This window comes from Mustela nivalis (genome assembly GCF_964662115.1).
Source record: "Mustela nivalis genome assembly, chromosome: 8".
Taxonomy (NCBI): Eukaryota; Metazoa; Chordata; class Mammalia; order Carnivora; family Mustelidae; genus Mustela; species Mustela nivalis.
In genome coordinates this window covers 113,413,660-113,434,416 of record NC_139027.1, presented here as the reverse complement: position 1 = coordinate 113,434,416, position 20,757 = coordinate 113,413,660, and the positions used below count along the sequence as shown (strand labels likewise).

Sequence of the window (20,757 nt, the reverse complement as noted above, 5' to 3'; positions counted from 1 at the left end):
CCCCCACCCCCCTGCCACGGTATACAGTTTACTGTTTCCTTAAAGAAAAAAGGTGAGGAAAATATGGAGGAGGAATAGAAAGATAGAGTGCCTAAATAGATTTATCACAGGGTGATTAGCATTAGTTTATTTTTCCTTTTGCATTAACCTTGTACACACTAGAAAAAAAGGTGATAGGGGATCTAAAAATCCACAGCGAGCCCAAACCAGCAAAGAGCATTGCTATCAGGTCAGCTGGAAATGGAGCCCACCGTAGAGGCACGGTCCTTCCTGGTAGTGCTGAAGCTGCCGGCAGGGCAAGACAAACACGAGCCCACACGTGTGGCCCTTGGGAAGCTGGAGGACTGAGAACATTAAGAAAGTCTGTCTTTGCTTTGTGAACTTTGTGGGACACCCCTCAGGAGCTGGGCCCAGGACTTGCCCCAAACAAACCAAAACAGAACACACGTGAGAATATTCACAACAGCGTTGCTTATAACAGCTCTGAACCAGAAAGGTTCCAGGGGGGTCCCTCGACTGGTGAAAGGCTAAACATGTGGGCCTCGTGAACAAGGGGACGCCACTTGGCAGTAAGAAGGAATGTGCTATGGATACAAGTGAAAACACAGAGTGGGCTCAGATCCACAGGCACAAGATGATATACTGTATGAGTCCATCCATAGGAAACTTCCAGAAAAGGCAAACCTGGAGACAGAAGGTGGACCAAGTGGTGGGCTGAGGCTAGGAGCCAGGACTGACCATAGATGGGATATGAGAAAACTTTTTTTGGGTGATGCCAAGTGTTTTACAACTGGACTGTGGTGACGGTTGCACAACCATAGGAATGCACTATAATCATTATAATAGAATTTTATGGCATGTAAATGACACGGCAATCAAGATAAAAACAACTGAAAAAGCACATACCATGCACACCAAAAATGAGGCAACCCTTGCCCCTCTCCCTAACAAAAAGACCCTTGCTTCATGAACAGTTTATAGGCAAAATCCAAATAGTATGTGCGGCTACTAAAATTTGAATTGGACTGTCTGTCTGTCTCGGTCTGTCCCCCAGTCAGTCACAGTGTCTTCAATCCTAATGCTGTAGGAGTTTTGGTGAGAGTAAGTCAAACCACCCGATCAGGTTTTTCTCTCAAATGCAGTCAGTAAAGACTTACAAAAATGAATCAGAGCTTCCACACCTGAACAAACCTAATTCCCCTACCCACCCCCCCCCCAAAACCAAATAAAACAATATGGTGGAAGAACATTGGCCAAACAGAAGTTGGCCCACATTTGCAGACTGGCAGTAGGAGAACAGGCTCTAGTACAAGATGTTATGATGGACAGGATGAGCCCTGGCTCCCACTGAGGAACACTGGATTGCTCTTTGACAGCCAGCAGAGCTCCGGATTTCCTTCTCTGGAGTCTTGTTCATGTTCCCCCTGAGGCTCTAGAACATCGAAAGTTCCCAGGTTTTGGTGGGTCATTTATTAACAGGCACCCTAACAGATCTTTCTCTCTCTGAGAACTCTGTCAGTGGTTTCCCTGACGCAAGAGACAAATTTTCTTCCCTTGGTGGGGATTGGCTGTTCTTACCCTTCCTTGGCTCTTGATTTCCTTTGTCTTCTGGTTTAGTGAAAACAGAAATCCTAGACTGGGAAGCACATGGTTTCTGCCACCTCCATTGCCTGAATCCCTGTTTCTTCTCATCCAGACAATTCAGTTAACGCCTCACTCCATCTACCAGCTACCAATACAAACAAGTACCAAGACCTGTTTCCCAGAGATTCACTCCCTCAAGAAAGGCTCATTATAGAGATCTCCTCACAAAGGGTTCCCAGTTAGCTGGGAGGAACTTTCAGTGCCCTCTAGGACTCTTATTAAAACTGATGTGCACCTTTTCTCTACTGAACATTAAAAAAAATACTATGAATTACTAGAGTTGTAACAGTTTTTTTCTTCACAACTGAAATGGGGCAAATGAATAGATAATGAAGGAATTTGGTTTGCATGAATTCTAAAGGGACAAAAGAACGGACAACAAAAAGTCTCTTTCTCTTCCTTGTTCCCTACAAATGATAGTTTCTCTATGGACTGTTTTGTACCTTGTTCTTTTTCATTCTATAATATGCCTTGAATGGGTTCCACATCAAAAGAAAGCTGATTCATTCTTCTTAGCAACCACACTATATGGATATATCATAATATATTTAACCACTTCCCTATTGATGGATGCTTAGGTAGTTTCCAACTTTCTTCCTCAAGCCTTATTTCTGGTCAGTTTTTGGTTTAGATCCAACTTAATGCCCCTGGACCTAGCTTGTGTCTGGAGTGCCTCACTTCCACTGAATCATGGCAAATGAGCAAATTTTGGTAATAACTGTTCTCATATACAGACATATCAAAGCACATATTTGAGTATAACTGTGGCATATATACAGTGCAGTGGATTTGCTGGGTCAAAGCTATGTAGAATTGTAATTCTGATAGATATTGCCAAATTACCTTCAATAAGGATCAGATTAATTTGTACTTTGGACTACAAGCAGGGTATGAGAGCCATTTCCCCCAAACTCTTGCTAAGACGGTATATGAAACTTTTTGATCTTTGCCAGTATAAGGCTAAAAGTCAGTCTAGTTCCTTTTCTATGAACTACATGTTCACATCCTTTGCTCATTAGCTTACTGGGTGGTTGCTGTTCTTCTTCTTCTTCTTCTTCTTTTTTTTTTTTTTAAAGATTTTATTTATTTATTTATTTGACAGAGAAAGAGAGAGAGAGAGAGAGAGATCACCAGTAGGTAGAGAGAGAGAGAGAGAGAGAAGCAAGTTCCCTGTTCTTCTTTTTTTAAATTGATTTTCAGGAGCTCTTTATTAGGGAAATTAGCCTTTTGTTTGTCGCATGTGTTGCAAAGACTGATTTTTTCACTGTGTATATAGTTTTTTGTCATGCATAAAATTTTAATTTATGAAAATGTATCAATCTTTTATGGATTCTGGATTTTGTATTTTTAAAGTATATTATTTTTGAAATTTTGTATATCCTAATATTTTTGTGTATCTGAGATTTTAATCAGTACTTGTAACCCTAGTGCAACTGCCTGCCTACATCTCTCCTCTGAAAGCTGGAGAGGAGAAGCTCCTTCATTCTACTATACAGTCTTGTTCTCTTCTGTGGGGTGTCCTGTCTGTTTTACCTGGTTTCATGGGTGCTATCTTTGCTCTTCTTGCTTTGATTGTAGATTCTATAAAAACATGAACTGCATCTTAAGTTTCTGTATCCCTCTATCTACTCAGTATCTAGTAGAAAGTTGGAACTAAACGTGGTTATATTTATAACATTTCATACTTTAGAAGAGGGGAGAAGGGAACTCTGAAGTGGTTTTTCCTGTGCCCCAAAGCCATATCCCCAAAGCCCGAGTCTTCTGGCCATGTTTGGGTTGACAGCTTCTATTTGTCTGTTAGATTTAAACAGGTTTCCTTCATGAGCCATGTGGAGAGAACTCCTTAGCAATTAAGCAAATCTGATCATTCAAAGCATCCTTAAAAAAAATCAAAACCAAAAAAACCCCCTCTATTTTGGAAGAAGCTGTAGAGTAGTTTCTCCTGAAGGTTTTATCAAAGAGCCAAAATTTGCTTGTTTGCCATGATTCAGTGGAAGTCAGGCGCTCCAGACACAAGCGAGGTCCAGGGGCATTAAGTTGGATCTAAACCAAGGACTGACTTATTTTGAAGAAGATGCCAGTTAAGGAAGCACTAGGACCCAAGTTGCACCTTTGAAGACCAGACTTAACATCAGGATCCAGGAGAAGACAGTGCCATGAGAAGCAGAATCACTATTGTGGGTGAGAAGGGCCTGCCAGTGAATGGAAGAAAGCAACAAGCACCAACCTGGGATAAAATCACCCTGTGCACTTGGAGGGCCCGTTTATATTCTTGACATGTGGCAGGTTAAGTGCTGACTCACAACTCCACAAACAGGCCAAGCAGGCCAAGGAAGGGGCAGAAATTCAGAGGATTTATTTCACCCCTCAGTTGTCCTAGTAAACGTCGGGAGGCAGATGGACACTTAATGGGAGTCGCTGACCAGCTGGGGTCTTTATTCATACAGATGATCTCTCTTTCTCATCACCAAAGTCTTATCTGGCCCTACAGTGGGGAGTGTGGCGTGCACCATCATGGGGTCCTGGCTTGTTCATGAGAACCGGCTCTTAACCTTGCTCAGATGCTCCTTCCTTCCTAGAAGGAGAGTCCAGCTCTGTGAGCCACTCTCCTCTTGTTCCTCCATTCATGGGGATGGAGAGGGGCAGCGCACACCACACTGGGAGGGAAGGCCCCGAGAGGCTTCCACTAACTCAGGGGCAGCTGGTCACGTCATTGCTTTTATGTAAAAAGACTAGAGAGTTTAGCAGAGCTAAACAGAAGATTATACAAATTAACCCTAATTTGGAGAATTAAATGACTGGATCTTCCACTTCTAGGCCTTCATATTGAAAAAGGGAGAGGGAAAAGAGGCACCTGGGTGGCTTAGTTGGCCAAGCGTCTGCCTTAGGCTCAGGTCATGATCCTGGGGTTCTGGGATCGAGTCCCACGTCTGGCTCCCAGCTTGATGGGGAGTCTGCTTCTCCCTCTGCCTCTACCCTCCTGCCCCCTGCTCATTCTCTCTCTCTCAAATAAATAAATAAAATCTTTAAAAAAATGAAGAAGATAAACAGTATCTTACTTTGGGATTCAAGTCAAAGAAAGTGTAGTATTTAAATCGTAACAGCAGCTGCTCATCCTCCTGGATGCCTTGCTCCATAAGGGAACGTGAGGAGTCCAGCCAACTGGAAAAGAGTAGGATGAGTTAGGATGAGTTTAATAGTCAATCAATTTTACACACACCTATTATAGCATTACCTAATATGTTTCTATACATATTTACATTTATATACATGTATTTCCATTTATATACACATAGATGTAGATATACACATACGTGTGTATGTATTTCCCTGAACAATGTCCGAGTAAGTAATATAACCAAAAATCTGTAAGGGAGAGGACTTGATAATATCTTATATCTACATTTTATTTTATAGCTCTTAATAACTTTCCAAGTGTTTTTTGTATGCATATTTTGTTTACACTGATACTTTAAAGTAACCCAGTGAAGAAGCCAAGGCAGTTTCTATTTTCTCAGTGTTATGGGTGGGAAAATGGAGTCTTAGTGACATTAAATGCTATGTTCAAGGTCATGTGCTTCCTCGTGGAGCCAGAATGAAAATCTCTACTTGCTGACTTCCCGCACTGCTTCTCCTCTGTCTGGTCTGACTCAACGCTGGGTCTATCTTATTGGCTAGAACTTTCTATAACAATGTAAATATTCTGTATTGCCCTGTCTGACAGACTGCCCACAAGTCACATGTGGCTAATGAAGATTTAAGTGTAGCTAGTGCCACACTTTAATTTTAATTAAATTCAAAGTGAAATGTAAGTATCCACCTGTGGCTAGTGACTCCTGTCTGGATGGCACAGTTCTAGAGCTGAAAAATAAATACTGGGTCATGGTAAGGGGTGGAGAGGTGGAGAATAAAAGTGAGCAACAGAATGAGATGGGGATGAATGCCATCCAGTCCCATGGAGTGAAGATGGCCTGAATGTCTGTTCTATCAGGTCTTGGGGGGCAAATAAGGATGACTGAGATACAATCTCCGGTGTAGTGGGGGAGTGAGGTCCAGTGGGGGAGAGTGAGTCTCATAACAGATGAATGTGGTGACCGAGAAACAAAATGGAGCCATGTCCTTACCCTGCGTTAAGCCTGGCTTTGTCAACCAGAGACCGAGGCTGGTACATATCTGCCAGTGCTTCTGGTGACTGGGGGGGTTGGCTGAATGCCAGGATGCTGCAGTTTTGTTCTGTCAAAGGGCTGTCGCTGAACCAAGTCATGGTGGAGGATGCGGGCGTTCCACTGATGGGGTCGTACGTGGGAGTCATGGTTTTACTGTATAAGCCAGGACTTACTGCAAGGCAAAGGGAAGCATGCACTATGATACGAGATTCAGGAGGAAGGGTCTTTAGAAAAATAGGTGCTAACATTGCTTATACCCAAATGGATTTTGAATTTAAATGTTTGTACCACTTTAGCTCCTGAAAAGGCAGAGAACTCATAGTCCATAAAAACGCCTAAAACCAACCCAGGCAAATGTTGGGAACTCTCTCTTTGTCAGTTCAAAATCTTATTTCAGCAGTGAGTTTTGGCATCATCAGAGAACAGAAGGTCCCCCAAAAGTGCATGTACAGACTTTATTTTTGGGCAAATCCTTTAGGCAAATAATAGTACCTGCCAATTTTAAGAATCCAGCTAGTTGATGGTTTATAAATCATATGGTCTGTGTAAGGAAGACGCAAAGAATGTTTTTATTCTTTGCATTGGGATATACTATGCAAGAAGACCTTTATTGCAAGCAAGCTAGAGATTGATTTATGACTATGTAAAAAGACAAGGATAGTGTCTTTCCAAAATTTTTACCTGCCCACTTGTTAAACGCCCAATGCAAAATTTAAACTGAATTCAGGAAAGAGTCACATGAAGATAGAATCAGGGAAAGTATTATTTGAGTGATCCAACTAATCTATTTTCCCCCAGATTCACACACAGCCAATTCCCCTAAAGTTTTGCATTCATCAACAACTTAATATACACAGTGAAACCAATAATGTATACAGTGGGTAGAGCACGTCTTCATCTCAGGGTCGTGAGTTCAAGCTCCACGCTGGGTGTAGAGCTCACTTCAAAAAGTAACGAGCCATAAAACAAACCTGATTAAAAATATTCTGTGAGTTCTAAGATTAATTGCATATCCTTTCTTCATCACAGGAACCCTGAAATTTTAGTCTTTCTTTGGGGGCAAGGGAGGGGAGGGATGGGAAGACGAGGGAAAGAGGAGCAGAGGGAGGGAAATGTCTTGGGATTTAAGAAATCTTTGTATTTAAGAATGAAACACAACAATAAAACAGCTGACACGAATCATACCCGGTGGACCTGAAGTCGTTGGAGAACCCTCCAGGTTCAAAATATCTTCAATTATGGGCTCCCTGTTACTTTTGTCTTTTTTTTTCTTCTTTTTAAAATAGTCACCAGATGGCTTTAACAAGGAAAGTTCTTCTGATCTTCTGATATCTAACAAACAAATAAATATAAAGAAAAATGAAAAACTATCAAAAAGGAAAAAGAGGGGGTGCCTGGCTGGCTCAGTTGGAGGGGAAGGTGACTCCTGACCTCAGAACTGTGAGTTCAAGCCCCACAATGGGCATCGAGATTACTAAAAAGAAATAAAATAAAACTTAAAAAAAAAAAAGTACAATGAAAATTCCTTCTAAGACTCAGAGTCATGCTGGGCATCTGAAATCATTTCTCAGGAAATTCCTGAGAAGTCAATGGAACTAAATTACACCTCTTTGGAAGAAACAGAAGGGGACCAGAGACTCCTAAAACAGGTGCAGGCACGTGTGTGTGTGGGGGGGAGGGGAATGTCCAAGAGGAGGGAGATTTAGTCTAATAAAAGTCCTAGTTGTTTTTTAGTGTATTATGAAAATATTTCAAAGATAAAGGGAATAGTATAATAGGCCTCTTGTGTTTTCATCAGCCAGCTTCAACCATCATCAGCACTTGGCTGTTCTCACATTATCTGTTCACTACCAAATTTTCCCTCCTTCTCTTTTGTCTCTTTTTTCAGTGTTTTTTTCTAAAATAACAACCAAGAACTCCCCTTTTTCTTTATAGAACATAGATCCTGAAAGCCTTTCTCTTACACTGTGCCCGATCACTAATTTCATCCCTATGGCAGGAAGCCCGGGTGCCCTGCGCATCTCTTCGCCGCCTTCACCACTTCCGCACGCTCTGACGCAACTTCCGGTGGGTGCTAGGACAAGTGTGTCTGCGCCATGGAGGTGCCATAGTCTACATAGGAGTGCAGAGGCCACACGAGTTCAGGGAATTAACATTCCCCGAGGGCAGCCCTCAATGACTGACTAGGGATGGTATATTAACCCTCCCGGTCCCTCACCCCTTGGCAGGCCAGCTCGAGGCATGTTACGTTGTCTCCCAGGAGCCCCCAACTGCCCCAAATGCGACTGGGTTGGTGACACTCTCTTATGGATGGCATTCTCTTTCCAGTCTTATGTCCTCACCCCCAACCAGTGTCTTCTGGAATCATCTTCCTCCCTCTCACCCAAATAATTGTTTGTCCTTGAATTCTTGTCTCAGGGTCTGCTTCTGGAGCACTCAAACCAAGAGGATTCCCAGTTTTCTCCATTAGTCAAATATATTTATAATTGCCATTGCCAATCAGAACACCTGATGACCGTTAACCACACTGAGCTGCTATGTGATTCCAAGTAAAAGCCAGGGAATGTGCAGGTTAGAATCTGAAAGCAGCTTTCCTGGAGGCGGATGCACCCATTCCATAGGTCCTGCCATTTTTCAGTTCAAACACTGCTTCGTGCCGAGGCTGAGGCTAGCAGTTCAGCTTCATCCTCTTCCCCTGTAACCAAGGATGCTTGATTGTCAGGTTGCAACCCACACATGTGCCCATTCCAAATGCATAATTTATAGATAAGACCAGGAGATGAATCAGAATTTCCAGTAGGAGCATTAGAAACAAAACAACCAAACCAAACCAAACCTGCATCTCTAAGGCCAAGATTTGCATCTTGCCTTTTCTTTGTGAGAACACCCATCATGTTGCTAAATATTATTTAGCTTCAGTTGAATGGATACAAAAGACAATAATCAGAAATGCCAGGTTGAGCCCTTTAACGACTATGAAGATATATTCTGGAAAAGAGAAGAATGTCTGACTTCTTCTCTTTTCCAGATCTATATATGTTGCAACCTCAAGTTTTTGGCCCCAGCCACGATGTGTCTTTCTCATCTACTGTGGACTGGGCTTTATCATTTCCTTTGTTTTCCAATCCTCATTGGAATATTGCTGGAAACAACATGCCCTGGTGCTCGCCATTTTCCCACCATGTACCAGAGGCACTGCTGTGAAATGGAAGGCTCTGAAATGGAAGGTTCCATTCACTTGTTCACTTAATAGTTAATGAGCAGCAAACGTGTGCCCGGTGTTGTGCTAGGTGTTAGGAACTCAGGCATGCTCAAGTAATGGTTTCTGTCTTCACCCTATTTAATACCATAGCAGTCCCAACTGCCCAACATTGGAACTCCCAATCCTGCATATACTGTTAGAACTTTTCTTTTTTTCTCTACCAAATATCTCCTTTTAACATCTTATTTTTAAATTACTTTTACATTCATTCTTTCTTGTCTCTTCATATTAGCATATCAGCTCAAGAAGGGAAGGGGTTTGGTACTGTTTTTATTGTTCACCAATCCCTAGCACTCACCACAATGCCTGCCTAATCAGGATATATTTGTTGAAGGAATGAATGAATGAGCAGTTTATAGTTTAATGGGGAAGAGAGATCACTCACTCATATATCATAAATACTGTATTCAAATGCCAAATCTTAGCCTTAGAACCAAAGAATGCACCTATACACTTTAAAAAAATATTAAACAAGAAAACAAGAAAAATATTAAAAAGAAAATATTAAACAAGGACGTAGGGTTCACTTCCATTATAGAAGTTCCCCAAATACATAGTTTGGGCAGTGTTGTCCCTAAAGACTGTTAAAACTGTAAGGATTAGTTTTCAATCCATAATGAAGTATAACTTCCAGCTTTAAATAAATTCCACAGATAATTTTTGTGGATAGAGTATTTGCTGTAGTGAAGTGTTAGTAAAGCAATTAAGACACTGAAACACCATTATCTCAAAAACAATAAAGATACATCAGCTCTATGGTGATGATGATTGAATGGAACTTCCTGGTTTGCCTTAAAAATAATGATGATATTAGCACAGCTTAAAAGAATTAATTTTTTTGTGTGTGGGGGGGATAATCTTAATGGGTTTGTTTCTTCTGTTTACAGATCTCTTTTGAAATAGTGTTAAGCTTTGTGGAAATGAATCTGATTTACTCCAATAATGTTCCATTTGGTTTAACTCTACTTGCACGGCGAAAGTCCCCAGAAAAAACTTGAAAAGTATATGCTTCCTAGTAAAGAAAGTTTTCTGTAAAGCCAACCGCTTGTAGACAGAAAGCACACATAATATCTCTGTCCTCCTTCACCAACAGTCCAAAGGGCAGAGGGCCCCTCTAGGGTACTCACTCAGGATTTTGCAGATATCACTGACAGCTTTAAAAACCACAGCGGAGAAACTGACTCGCAACCTCACTGTCTTTGCGTTTGGCAGGCGGAGGCGAAGCATTTTGTGCTGAGGGGTGAAGAGAAGTTTTGCGTCTGCCTGGACCCCACATTTGTCCAGAGTCCAGTGTGTTTTCAGAAGCCAGCAATGTTTCTGTTCCCACCAGAGGGCAAAGTCTGACCAGTCTTGGGCTACGTCTGCAAAAATGGAAAATACCATGAAGTGAAATGAGAGAGAACTCTAGAGTCCGTTTCATTGTATGTGAGAGCTGAAAACTACAAATGGTCTTCAGCTCCCCATCTCCTTTTACAACCCGAGGCTCAAACAAGCCTTGGACAGTCTTCAAAGTCTCTAAGGTGGGGCAGGTAGAAAACAGAGACTGAACCTTATCCTGATTACATGTGAACACAGTGAAAGGAACGGAAACATACACATTTTGTTCCTGATAAAAAAGCTGGAGTTCTTTTCCCTAAAGTCCTTTAGGGGCATGGTCCTTTGTGGGAAAGCCAGGAGTTTTCGACTTCAACCAAGATTATTTCCCTACTAGAAATGAATCCTTACATCACTGCTCTGCAGAGGAACATCAATATCTCCCAAAATCTGCATAGAAGGACTATAAAGCCGACATTCCCCGCCCCCATAATGTCCAGCTCTCTTAGCACTGCCACCAGATTCCCAGTTTCTGAAGTGTCTACACTGAGATCAGCTGAGTATTTTCTCTCTCTCAAAGTCAGCATCAGTGTGGACTCTTTCCCCTCCTTCAATGCTGACATCAAAGTTGAATCTTCTTCCTTTGTCAATGTTGGAGCCAATATTTCTTCCTTTATTTGTTTTTTAAAACATGTTTCTCTTTCTCTTATTCTCTCTCTTCGTTAGAAAACTTTTCTTTCAATGCTGTTGGTAGAAGTATAAATTCTGTAACTATTTTAGAAAGTCCTGTTGTGCAGTAATTCCTCTCTGAGCTATACCCCAATGAAAATGCCTCTATCTACTCACCAAAGACCCCGAAAATGGAAACAACCCAAATGCCCACCAATAGGTAAATGGATAAATTGTGGCCTAATCACATGATGCAATATCACACAACAATGAGAGTAAATGAACCAAACTATATGCAACAATATGGGTAAATCTCACAGATATAACGTTAAGTGAAAGAAAGCAGATGCACAAAAGTATGTTCTATGTAAGTGCACCTATATACAGTTTTAAAACAAGTAAAATTATTCCCATGGTGTTAGAAGTCAGGATAGTGGTTTCCCTTCGTGGGGCAGTGACTTGGGGAGGGGGGTGTCTGATGTGATACTTGGGTGGGGGAAGTCAGTAATATTCTATTTCTTGATCTGCACGGATGCTACATGACTGAAATTTCATTGAGCAGTACACTGAATGATAAGTGCACTTTTCTCTGTACGTATTATACTTAAATGAAGACTTATTTTAAAAAAAATCTCTCCAGCTCATTAGTGTAAATGAAAAGTCAGCATCTGGACAATTTTGGATAGAAGGTAAAAACAAATAAGAGAAAAGAAAAACACTGTTAAGTTTTAGGTCGATCATGTTGATTCCTGATGTGAAGACTGTCACTTAAGACTTCTCTTCCTCTATTTAAACAGGGAGAGTAGCAAATGGTGGATATGAATTAGAAGACACATTAGCACTGAGCTGACTTTCTCCCTGAGCAATCAAACTTTAACAAACAGAATCAACACAGTCAACTAAAGTCATGCTACCTAAAGTCACCTGAGATGCCACCAGTGGGATGAGCCTGTGGGGACATGGTTTCATACCCACTGGGGAGCTTTAGTTTGCCACCAGACTCAACTTTTTATGAGGGTGGCCGAAGGGTTCCGTTTATGGCTTTTGCAGGATCCTCTATTCCTCTTCTTCCTGTGGGAAGGAGCTTGTTCTCTGATTGGTAAGATAAATAAGTAGAAAAACTCTGACAATCAGACAACCTAGATCAGCCATTGACTGTTGATGCAAGAGAAAGGGTTTCAAATACAGGGAAACCATAAAGAAACAATAACTTACTGATCTGTTCTACTAACTTGAGCATCAACCCCCCAACATGCAGGTCTCCAGACACTCTCAGTGTGACCTCTTTGGGCTTCTCCTCGTTTGGATGGTCAACTCTGACGATGAGCTCCCAAGAAGCAGACGCAAAGTCGCTGGATGAGAGCATCATGGCAAATGCAGGCGTCTGCCACAGAAAAAGGAGGACACGGATCAGAATGTGAGAAGGATGCTGGAGCTTGTTAGTAGATTCTGCAGGGCAAAACTTTTTCTCATGTTAGCCTCTTCTTCAGAAACTCAGCAGGGTGTCCAGTGCTCCATATTTGATTCAACATCTTTTTTAGTTTAATTTTATTTATTTGTTTGACACAGAGAGAGAGAGGTCACAAGCAGTCAGAGCAGCAGACAGAGAGAGAGGGGGAAGGAGGCTCCCTGTTGAGCAGGGAGGTGATTGTGGGACTCGATTCCAAGACCCTGAGACCATGACTCTGAGACCACGACCTGAGCCAAAGGCAGAGGCCTAACCCACTGAGCCACCCAGGCACCCCTTATTCAACATCTTAACTTTAAAGACAAAATGGTCTCAAGTCTCTAAATTTATGTAACTTTATCTTTCCGCAGGGACCTGACTATTTATTTTCTGTGCCTGCCCAATGCATCAATTTTCACTTGCTGTCTCCATTGACTTCTCTTGACTTTCTTTGAACTATTTTGAATAGTTCTCTGACTTATTGTGGCAATAGGCAATAAATCATGGGAATCCTTCATATCTTAAAAAAAAAAATCAACTTCATTGAAGTGTAATTTGCATATGACAAAATGCATAGACTTTTTTTTTTAAAAGCATGTTCCATGCCCAACATGGAACCAAACATAGGGCTTGAGCTCACAACCCTGAGATCAAGACCTGAGCTGGGATCAAGAGTCAGATGCTCAACCAACTGAGCCACCCAGGCACCCCTGCTCAGATTCTTTTGTGAGTATAGTTGATATACAATGTTACATTAGTTTCAGGTGTACAATATAATGATTCAACAACTCCATATGTTATGCTGTGTTCATCACAAAAATGCACAGATTTTAAATGTATAATTTGATTGCAGTTTGATGCAAATTATGCCTTGATAAAGTTTATTTTAGAAAAGGATGCCATTAAAATCCTCCTCTATCTACATTATTATATTCCTCCTATAAATATATATATATATTAAAGATTCTATTTATTTATTTGGCAGAGAGAGAGAGATCACAAGTAGGCAGAGAGATCACAAGTAGGTAGAGAGAGAGAGGGAAGCAGGCTCCCCACTGAGCAGACGCAGGGCAAGACCTCAGGACCCTGAGATCGTGACCTGAGCCAAAGGCAGAAGCTTAACCCACTGAGCCATCCAGGCACTCCTCCTCCGATAAATACTGATGACATCTTCTGCTATGAAAATTCAAAAAATGGAAATATAGGAAAATAGTTTCTATTTCAGTCATATACTATGTAGTTTTACCTTAAATGCATATAAAGATAAAGGTCATTAATAATTATTGTCATGTATTTGACTTACTTGAGCTACCAATTTATGATATATAAAAGTTAATAAATTAAGTGCATCAATTAAAATTGTGGACATAGCTCCGGCAAAATATTTAAAACAGGAGTGAGAGACATACAAAGCCACTCTTCAAAATACAGATGGGGTGAGAACTTCAAAATCAGAGTTTTCCTCTTAGTGGAGGAACAAGAATAAAATAAGCTACACAGAATCAAGACTGAAATGTGTCGGGGGTAATAGGAACACTGGAATCTGAAATTGGCAGAATTAAAATGAGGGCTCTTACTTCTAAACAGAAAACAAATGATACTACCACTCCTGACTATTTTAATATTAAAAAAAATCAGTCATTTAAACGGTAACACATCTTTTTCACTTCACTATGTAAAGACATCTTATGAGATGCCCATGTTTTCATAAGGCCTATTTTTGAGAAACATCAGTGCACTCAAACTCCTAAAAAGGGACTTCTTCAAGGGAAAGTGCATGAGTCCTCTGGGGTCTTCCTCACCCCAGATTCTGTTCAGCAAATATGCGGTACACCTAAATTTTTTATTTATAAGAATTTATAAGAAGCACCAGGTACCACTGGTCTGTGGCTCACAGTTTTGAGTCCAAACAGCCACATGAAAAATAAGCGTCAGGACTCCGTTCTGCCCTTCAATCTACCCAGATCAATATTAAGCCAGGGACTGTGGTGACACCTGAGGAACATTATTTGTTTTTTTTAAAGATTTTTATTTATTTATTTGACACAGAGAGATCACAAGTAGGCAGAGAGACAGGCAGAGAGAGGGGGGGAGGCAGGCTTGATCCCAGAACCCTGAGATCATGACCTGAGCCAAAGGCAGAAGCGTAACCCACTGAGCCACCCAGGCACCCCAGGAACATTATTTTTAATATTAATTTCACCCCCAGTGGTATACCAGTGTTGTTTGCATTTGAAACCATTCACATTTGAAAGCATAAGAGGGGGCCACCTGGGTGGCTCAGTCCATTAAGCCTCTCTGCCTTTGGCTCAGGTCATAATCCCAGGACCCAGGGATAAGTCCCACACCAGGATCCTTGCTCAGCAGGGGGCCTGCTTCTCCCCTGCCTGCCTGTTTCTCCCCTGCCTGCCTTTCACCCTGCTTACGCTTGCTCTGTGTCTCTCTCACTCACTCTGTGTCAAATAAATAAGTAAAATCTTTATGGAAAAAAAAAAAAAAGAAGAAGAAGAAAGAAACCATAAGAGAATCTCAAAATACACAAAAAATACACTGCAAATCTGAATGGGCTTAGGACAGATTTTATTTGTCGAAGTCGCATTCGAGAGTTCAGAAGTAGCTCCTTGTGTGTTTGTATGACCAAAAGGGATGTAATGCTTGTACCTCCCCATGCACAGATCTCCTGCATGGCCAAGTGAAGGCTACATAATGACTGTATTGGGCCTAACCACTTGCATCACTATCATCATCAGGCTCAAGTATCACTGTGTGATATACTCTGTTTGAACCACTATTTTGTGTTATCTCTTTCATCGGCTCAGCAGTCCCCTTGGAAAGGAGGAAACTCAGGCTCAGAGGTTAGGCAACTTGTGGGAAGCCACACAGCAAATTAGATGGCGGCACCCAGACAGAAATCCAAGTCTTTCCAACTCTAAACTCTTAGCCTCTACCCTGGAGCAGATCCTTCATAAAATTGAAACACCAGTATGAAATAAAACTCTTAAAACCACGTTAGTTAAACTCTCAGGAGGCTTCACTAAGCATTTCTACTAATATCCTTCCCAGTGAGGAAGCAATAAAGATAACTCCATTCCGTGGCATTGAACTACTTGACTTTAAGACCCTCACAATTTCTAAACTGCTACGGTTCGACGTGTAGTTATTTTAAACATTTGTACTTTAAAGTGACTCTTTACTGCTTGTTTCTGCAGTATTCCACATTGGTCTCTTCCTAACTTAGGCAATCAAAACCCTTCTCTGACAAAAACAACAACAAAAAAAGAAAACCCACTTCTCACGCAGGTAATAATATACGGTGATTCCCTTACAGCGAAATTCAGGCTTAAATTGGACGATCTGGTTTCCCCGCATTCCTCTCCTATCTTTCTGCACCTTCAGTTTTCAGTGAACTTCTCATTCGCAACAAGCTGCTACTTGTTGAGGGGAGCAGCAAACTCCAACTGGGAAAACAAATCGAAGGAGCCCAGAACAGAAAGCCAAGAGCGCCAGTTGACCTGCCTTCCCTGGGTGAAGCCCTGCAGTCCACCTCCTCCTGTCCTCCTTGTCTGCAGAAAATGCAACGAAGGACAGCCAGCCAGGCAGACAGAAAGATGAGGGATATAATAGCCCCTATGCTTCTCCTGGAAGATCAGAGAGTGTGCCTGTCCAAAGGCCACTCCACCTGTCGGTTGCCAGTCCTGCAGGGTCCTGGGGGCCAGAGCGGGTGAGGTGGGTGGACAGAAACCTGCCCCTTTACCCATAGGGCGGCCCCCGCGGCTAAACGGAGAGTTTACGTTGCCGGGCCAGATACACAACGCCAGACAGAGTGGCCACATGGACGGTATTTTTAATTCCGCAGCTATTTACGTGCAAGGGGGGCTGAAGAAAGGAAAGCAGGGGTCTCCAGCCAGGGCGGCGCCCGTCTCAGCCTCCCCGCGCCCCGAACCCCAGCCCCAGCCCTCCGCACCCACCTGCTTTCCGGGCGCGGGTAGCGCGCAGTTTTGCGGACGCGCACGTGGACGCCTGCGCCCCCGGAGTCCAGGCGGAGGCGCCCCAGGCCGGGCGGGCGGGCGCGCGAAGTGGAGGGCGGGGGTGGGCGCTCGCGGCGGCCGCTCGAGGCTAAGGCTGGGCCCGCGGGGAAGCCGCCCGGGACCTCCCGCCGACGCTCGGCGCCCGCCCCCAGCAGCACGCGGGGCGCGGGGTGCGCGGTCTTTGCCCTGCGCAGACCCCGGAGGCCCGGCCGAGGCCGGCGCGCGGCGGGGCAGGTGAGGGCACGCCCAGCCCCGGGCCTGCTGGGTCTCGCTCGCGGGGAGGGGAAGCGCTCGGCGGCAGAGTCGGGAGGGCTGAGGGTGCCCGCAGGGCTGCGGCGCGGCGGGAGGGCGGGGAGAACCGGGGCGGGTGCCCGTAGCCTGCGCCCCTCGAGCGAACTCTCCCCCGGCCCCTCGCAGGCCGCCTCCTGTTTTGGGGTTCCCGAGACCCTGCGGGGCCTAGCCCAGGTGGCTGAGGTCCGGCTCCGTGCCCTGCCCTCCAGGTATACCCATCACTCCCACCCCCGTGTGCGTCCGGGTCCGGAGACTCCCTTCTCCCCTTTAAAGAGCCTGGGGGACCTGCGAGCGAGGGGTGGAAGAAAGGAGAGCTGCTCATCTCTGAGTAAGAGGGTGATGTAAACCCCCGACAAGGGCGAGGCGCCCGAAATACGTACAATGTGAGACCGGCCCAAAATATGTACAATGTGAGACCAGGGCAACTCAAGGACACACCCCAGTCCGGAACTGGGCGGCCTGCCTCAGATTCACCGCCTGGTCTCGCGGGTCACCTTCCTGTCGGATTTCCTCCCAAAGAAGGCTGGACCACCCTGGAAGGGTGGGTGACTCTGGCCAATGTACACAACCTGTCCAAGCCTCTTTGGTTCATATTACACACCTCTGTGGAGTGTTTACTACATGCCAGGCATCGGGCTGAGTTCTATGGATGCAGTGGTTTAATGAGACAGTCAGGGCTTGATAATCTTCCTCATCTGTGAAATGGGTAGAGGTGGAATGTCCACCACCAACCAGTGTGAGATTTCATTTAGTCCATGGCAGAACTTCCTGCAATATAATATAGACTTTAGCGATTTACACCAAGTACATAAGGCGTGTGATAATTTAAAATGCTATCAAATTTAGAAATGGAATCCTTGTATTTCTTGCACATTACCATAGTCAGCCATTATAATGGTTTTAAAATATTTTACATTTAATTTTAAAAAAGGTTAGTTGAGTTTGATTTCAGGGTTGTAATTTCGAGCCTCTGTTTGGGTGTACAAGTTACTTAAAAGAAAATAATAACATCCTTAAAAAGATCAGTTGAGGGGCTCCTGGATGGTTCAATGGGTTAAGCATCTGTCTTCAGGGCAGGTCATGATGCTAGGGTCTGGGATGGAGAACCTCATCGGACTCCCTCCCCAGCAGGGAGTCTGTTTCTCCCTCTACCCTTCCCACCTGCTCATGAGACTGCTTTCTCTCCCTCTCTCTGTCTCTCTCAACTAAATAAAATCTTTTAAAAATTTTTTAAAATAAAAGGATAAGTTGAATAATTGTTAGCAGATGTGGGATTTTAAAATTAAACCAAAATAATTAAAACACAAAACTGAATTTCCTGATTTGGTAAATTTTGTCACCTATGGGAAGGGTGTCAACTATCATCTGGTCCCACTTCCCTATGGGCCCAATACCAACAGCACAATTATGTTATCTTAGGCAGAAAGTGTCTAAAGCCTTGCTTTGTGGAGACTGTTCGTGGCTGCTTAGAACACAGACATTCTTTAAGATCTCCTGTGTGAACTTGAAGTACTAACGGCTTTATTTATACCAAATTGGTGTCTCATATTAGTTGAAAATATCTGGAGTTTACTGAAGAATTTAACTGGCATTAAGCTTTATGCTTGGTCTACGTTATTTTTTCAGCTTTTAACTAAAATACTATATATGCAAGAGCACAAATTATGATTATATAGCTGATGAGTTTTCACATACTGATTACACCTGTGTATGAGCGTCCTCGTCAAGAAACAAAACTTACCAGTCCCCAGAAGTTCCCTAGTCCCCCTTTTTAGTTACTAGCACCCCCCACCAACATAAACATTGTCCTGACTTGTAACTCCTTACCTGGGTTTTGTTAATCTTTATACTGTATATACATGGTACCAGATGGTATGTACTATTTAATGTCTGGTTTCTTTTGTTCTATATTATGTTTTTGAGTTTCATCCATATTGTGTGTCCTAAGCTTGCTTTTTTTTTTTTTTTTTTTTTACTATCTGGTTATTATCATTCTTGTGCATGTGTGTGTGTGTAGAGAGAGAGAGAGAGTGTGAGAGTAGTAGGTAGGGGAGGGGCAGAGGGAGAGAGAATCCCAAGCAGACTCCATGGTCAGCACAGAGCCCAACATGGAGCTTGATCCCACGACCCTTAGATCATAAACCAAGTGAAAAGCAAGAATCTGACCCTTAACCAACTGAGCCACCCTGGAACCCCTGGTTATCATCATTCTCGAGACACAGGTTTAACACATCCCTAAGGTCCTGGGTCAGAAATGAATTAAAAAGTGTATTCTGGACTTGAATATATATATTCAAGTCCAGAATACACATATATACGCATATATGTATGAACAAGCAATATATATATATATATATATGAACAAGCAATACTCACCCTTTCTGTCTCTTAAAAAACAAGCAGAATCAACACTTTGAATCAGTTATTTAATTAATTTACACATCCTGATCAAGTAATGAATTAGTTTAATAAATCATTCAGTCATTGTGTTCCTTTGGGCTAGATGCTGTGACATGTGCTGAAAATACTCAGATTATCGAGGCACAGAGACTTTATCTTCAGATCACAGTTATGATGCCAGGGAATTCAGAAGAGGGATATCTACTACAATCAACTTTGCAGAGTTGGGAGAAGTGTGAGAAAAGATTTCGGAAAGGAGATGATTTTTGAGATGGATTTTGAAGCATTGGATAAAAGCTTGATAGTTGCCTATAATAACCTGTAGTCTCTAGAAAACTGTTTTAAGATTTTTAAAAAGATTTTATTTATTTGAGAGAGAGAGTGTGAGTGAGCAAGTGAGAGAGAGTACAAGCCGGGGTGGGGCAGAGGGAGCTGATGTGGGCCCCAGTCCCAGGACCCTGGGATCATGACCTGAGCCGAAGGCAGTTGCTTAAACAACTGAGCCACCCAGGCACCCTGTTTTAAGATGTTTTTAAGTTAGCAAATAGTTCTTGTTAGCTTCGTTGGCAAAATATGGAGGATAAAGAGGAGGTCTCCTGACCTCAAAATGTTACGTGTTCACGGTACAAATAAATATTGAAACAATAACTGTTATCAGACACCCGTATGCTGAAAAACTGACGTGGGGATTAGTGTCCTCCAGTTGTAAGTTAGTCACGTCTGCTTTATCATATGGGATATGAGTGGATTGGACTGGTAAGAGCTGTGACCCTGTTCTTATTCACTGAGCAGGAAGGGGAAGTAAACAAGTAGAGGACCTCTGAAGGTCCTAGTTGTCTTGTTAAATACTAGCAACTTCCCTCCTCCAGCACCTTTCCACTTCCACTAAATGAGCCCTCAGAGCTTTAAAGAATTATATATAATTGAGAGAGAATGAGAAAAAGCTGCTGGGAGGAGAAAAGGGGCGGGGTTTCTCTGGATTGATGGTTTTATTTGACCAGACAGGATGTTGTCCAACATAAACTTCTTAATTAAATATTATCAACGGGCTAAATGTCCAGCCACTAAGAAATGACAATGGGTCCTTAAAATGTGTTTTTATTTTCACCCAGTCCTTGGGACTCAGGAGCTACATTCATGTTTGTGGCGAACATGTTCCGTTCAGCGCAAAGAATCCAAATGTGCCTCCTTTCCAGCTGGATGGATAATGAGCACTTTCTATGCCCAGGCAAGTTCTGTAATTTTCTCCTTGCGAGGGTGGAGAGGGTGTGTCCTGATGTATCTCCAGGCACTGGATGGAGAAAGAAAAGTAAGCAGGCCTTGCTGGAGGCCACAATAGATCCGACTATCAAGGATGAGAGGAGCAAGGAAGATGGTCAATGTCTCCCTTGTTCTGTCCCTTCTTCTCCCTTCTTTCACTTTTCTTCCTTTACATCCATCTCAATCAATGGGTACAAAAGAGTATACAGTGATAATCAAATCTTCCTCCTCTTTGATAATAAAGTTCTCTTGCCCAGAGAAAATGGTTACCTATTT

General features: G+C 42.8%; 1 protein-coding gene and 1 long non-coding RNA gene across 4 annotated transcripts in view; one reads left to right on the top strand and one right to left on the bottom strand.

Annotated features, from left to right (window-relative positions):
- Positions 1-10,370, top strand: part of LOC309871457 — a 49,332-nt gene extending 38,962 nt beyond the window's left edge. For all 3 annotated transcript variants that reach the window (XR_014315291.1, XR_014315292.1, XR_014315293.1), the window contains one exon: positions 10,285-10,370. This is a non-coding gene — a long non-coding RNA (uncharacterized lncRNA). The remainder of the gene's footprint in view (positions 1-10,284) is intronic.
- FERMT1 (FERM domain containing kindlin 1) overlaps positions 1-16,970 on the bottom strand; it is a 36,072-nt gene extending 19,102 nt beyond the window's left edge. Inside the window, exons 1-6 of the mRNA XM_082744459.1 lie at positions 16,471-16,970; positions 12,271-12,439; positions 10,200-10,433; positions 6,996-7,142; positions 5,769-5,982; positions 4,704-4,806 (exon numbers count right to left, since the gene is read on the bottom strand). Of these exons, the coding sequence (XP_082600585.1) occupies positions 4,704-4,806; positions 5,769-5,982; positions 6,996-7,142; positions 10,200-10,433; positions 12,271-12,424 (852 nt within the window). The 5' untranslated portion in view covers positions 12,425-12,439; positions 16,471-16,970. The remainder of the gene's footprint in view (positions 1-4,703; positions 4,807-5,768; positions 5,983-6,995; positions 7,143-10,199; positions 10,434-12,270; positions 12,440-16,470) is intronic.
- Positions 16,971-20,757: the final 3,787 nt, after the last annotated feature.